The sequence below is a fragment of the Hippichthys cyanospilos genome, chromosome 8 (assembly GCF_059441005.1).
Source record: "Hippichthys cyanospilos isolate Australia breed blue-spotted pipefish chromosome 8, RoL_Hcya_1.0, whole genome shotgun sequence".
Taxonomy (NCBI): domain Eukaryota; kingdom Metazoa; phylum Chordata; class Actinopteri; order Syngnathiformes; family Syngnathidae; genus Hippichthys; species Hippichthys cyanospilos.
Genome location: NC_142376.1, coordinates 21,194,418 through 21,196,917, shown reverse-complemented (window position 1 = coordinate 21,196,917; position 2,500 = coordinate 21,194,418). Strand labels below are relative to the sequence as shown.

Here is a 2,500-nt window from a genome sequence, read left to right as displayed (position 1 = left end):
TGCATTAAGGCCATGGCAGATCTGCAGTCTCTGCAGAACCAGCACACGAAAACACTCAAACGGTGCGAGGAGACTGTCAAAGAGGCTGACTTCTACCAGTGAGTCGTTACATATCCCTTATGCTGCTACATAACATATTTATCATTAGTCAGGTTTTAATTCAACCTTGAATAAGTTTAAATTCATTGTCAAGAATGATTTTATTTATTTATTTTTTTAACACAAAGTACTTATTTGTTATTTTTTTTTTTTAGGTTACAAATGATTCTTGTGTTTACTGGATCCCTTTTGGGCTGTTTGCTCTTTATACAGCATGCTGCACAGCCGTGCCCTGGGCGAACAGACGCAGCTTAAGGAGGAAATGGAAACACTACGGCGGGACAACGCTCAGCTGGTGCGGGAGCACAATCACCTTAAACAGAGTTGCGAGGAGCTCCAGCGGCTTCACGGTCAAGACCAGAAGGAGTTGTCTGACCTCCGAATGCAGCAGCAGCAAGTACGGCCAACTCAAGTGCACACATTATATGGCCTCACATCCAAAGAACCTTTCACATATGAAGGTTTAAAAAAAAAAAAAAGGTGATTCAGACATACTTTTGAATCAAATTTTTGAGAAGCAAGTGTGCTAACCACTTCTCACAATGCTGTCCAAAGCATTACATTTTTTTCTTTTTTTTATAAGAGGGCTGCAAAAGTATGTGTACAGTAACACTGTTAAATTGTAGATTTAACTACAAAGAATGAAATACATTATTATTATTTAAGATAAAATATGGTTCTGAGTGTCAAAATGATCATACAGGTCACTTCGATTTATGACATAACTAATTTCACCAATTTGATAATTCTGTTTACAATATTTTTCCCCCTTGTTTATTAAAGATAGACACCTCTCAACACCTTACTGCTCCCCATTTTGTCTTTTAGGTTTTGTCCCAGGGTGAATATGTTTATTGTATTTTATTCAAATTCAGTTTTAGGATGCAATCACCTCTATGTATGGCTTTAAAGAACATTACCTTTTGGCACATTACAATTAAAATGAGATGAGTTGCTTTGGGGAATTGTCCATTACTTTGTTGGATTCTGCTGAACGTTGAAAAAGTCACCTTTGTTTCCCTCTGTCCAATGTTATTTGACCTATGTGCAGTAGGACTCTGGTGCAGTGTACCTTTGGGTATAGCGCACGCTAGGCGCACACTGTAAGCAAAGCCGAAGGGCAACTGTAAACACAGAGCACTTCTGCAAAAGGGCAAGTGTAAAACAGAAAAAAAGGGCTTTAGCTTGACCAAAGGGCATACTGACCCAAAGCGTCAAACTACAAGATGAGGAGATATGCTACCTAGGCAAGGATAACATAGCCTCCCTAAGCTGCTGCCGCTCTAACAGGAATCTAGTGCGTGTTATCAGCAAGATCTACCGTAATGGGACATTTACTAGAATGAGTAATGCACATTCAAGAACATGCTACTGTTAATATTGTAGCAATTTGGTTCTTCTCAATTGCTACTTCTCGCATGCATATTGGCATATCCAAATAATGTATAATTGCTTCTTTGAAACCCTACACACTGTAACCGTGTGCATAGACATCTCAACCAAAGCTCTTTATTGCCGCCTGCTGCTGAGTTAAAGGACAGCACACACGCGTTTCCATGCAATACAGTGCCGGCTTCCTATTTGGAAGGATATGCCAGCATTTTGTCATCATAAAATCTTTAACTGTACACAAAATTTAAAGGAATACTGTAGCTTTGCAAATCTGTTATTGCGTGCATAAGCACGAGCCGTTGAGTCACATCAATCACCATATCGATGCCAAACACAACACATCCTCCTGCTAAAGCTGCAAAAAGTAGAGTGAAAAACACTTACTCTGCACCTATAAAGACAAAAACACTGAATATTTATTGTTGGCACATTATTTTGAGATGGTCTCTGAGAATGCTATAATATGCTGGGATATTTTTAAGGCCATGATATAATGGATTGAACATTTATTTTTATTACTAGAAACTGTTTTATTTTAGGAGTTGGAGGTTTTATATTCCAGCCATCATTATACATTATGCAAATGTGACTTAGACGTTACTTTCACCTAAAGCTATGACTCAAGTCATAAGTAAGAAGCAAATGTCAAAATATCTATCGGTAGCCAGTTGCAAAAAGCTAACATGCTACATAACTTGCTTTGAAAACTGAGTTAATAATTTGGCTGCCTGAAATAAGGTCAAGTGAGATACGTCTAATGGCTGGCTTACATAAGATCCATCCATCCACCCACCCACCCATCCACCTACCCATCCACCCATCCGACACAAATACCAAATCAATCAATATGCCGAGCAGAATAACACATTTGCCAACATCTGCTTGACCTTTGGGAAATCATCAACAATTTTGACTGTTTTCTAACATGAATTACTTTGGCAACAAAATCATAACTATGTTTTGTTAATTTTGTGAAATGTCAGTTTGAAAAAAAAATCTCTTTACAACA

At 38.1% G+C, this 2,500-nt stretch overlaps 1 protein-coding gene across 1 annotated transcript in view; it reads left to right on the top strand.

The window, feature by feature from the left end:
• LOC148420515 (disks large homolog 5-like) overlaps positions 1-2,500 on the top strand; it is a 43,887-nt gene that overhangs the window by 39,265 nt on the left and 2,122 nt on the right. Inside the window, exons 4-5 of the mRNA XM_088422014.1 lie at positions 1-98; positions 313-496. The exon at positions 1-98 is cut by the window's left edge and continues 46 nt beyond it. Of these exons, the coding sequence (XP_088278140.1) occupies positions 1-98; positions 313-496 (282 nt within the window). The remainder of the gene's footprint in view (positions 99-312; positions 497-2,500) is intronic.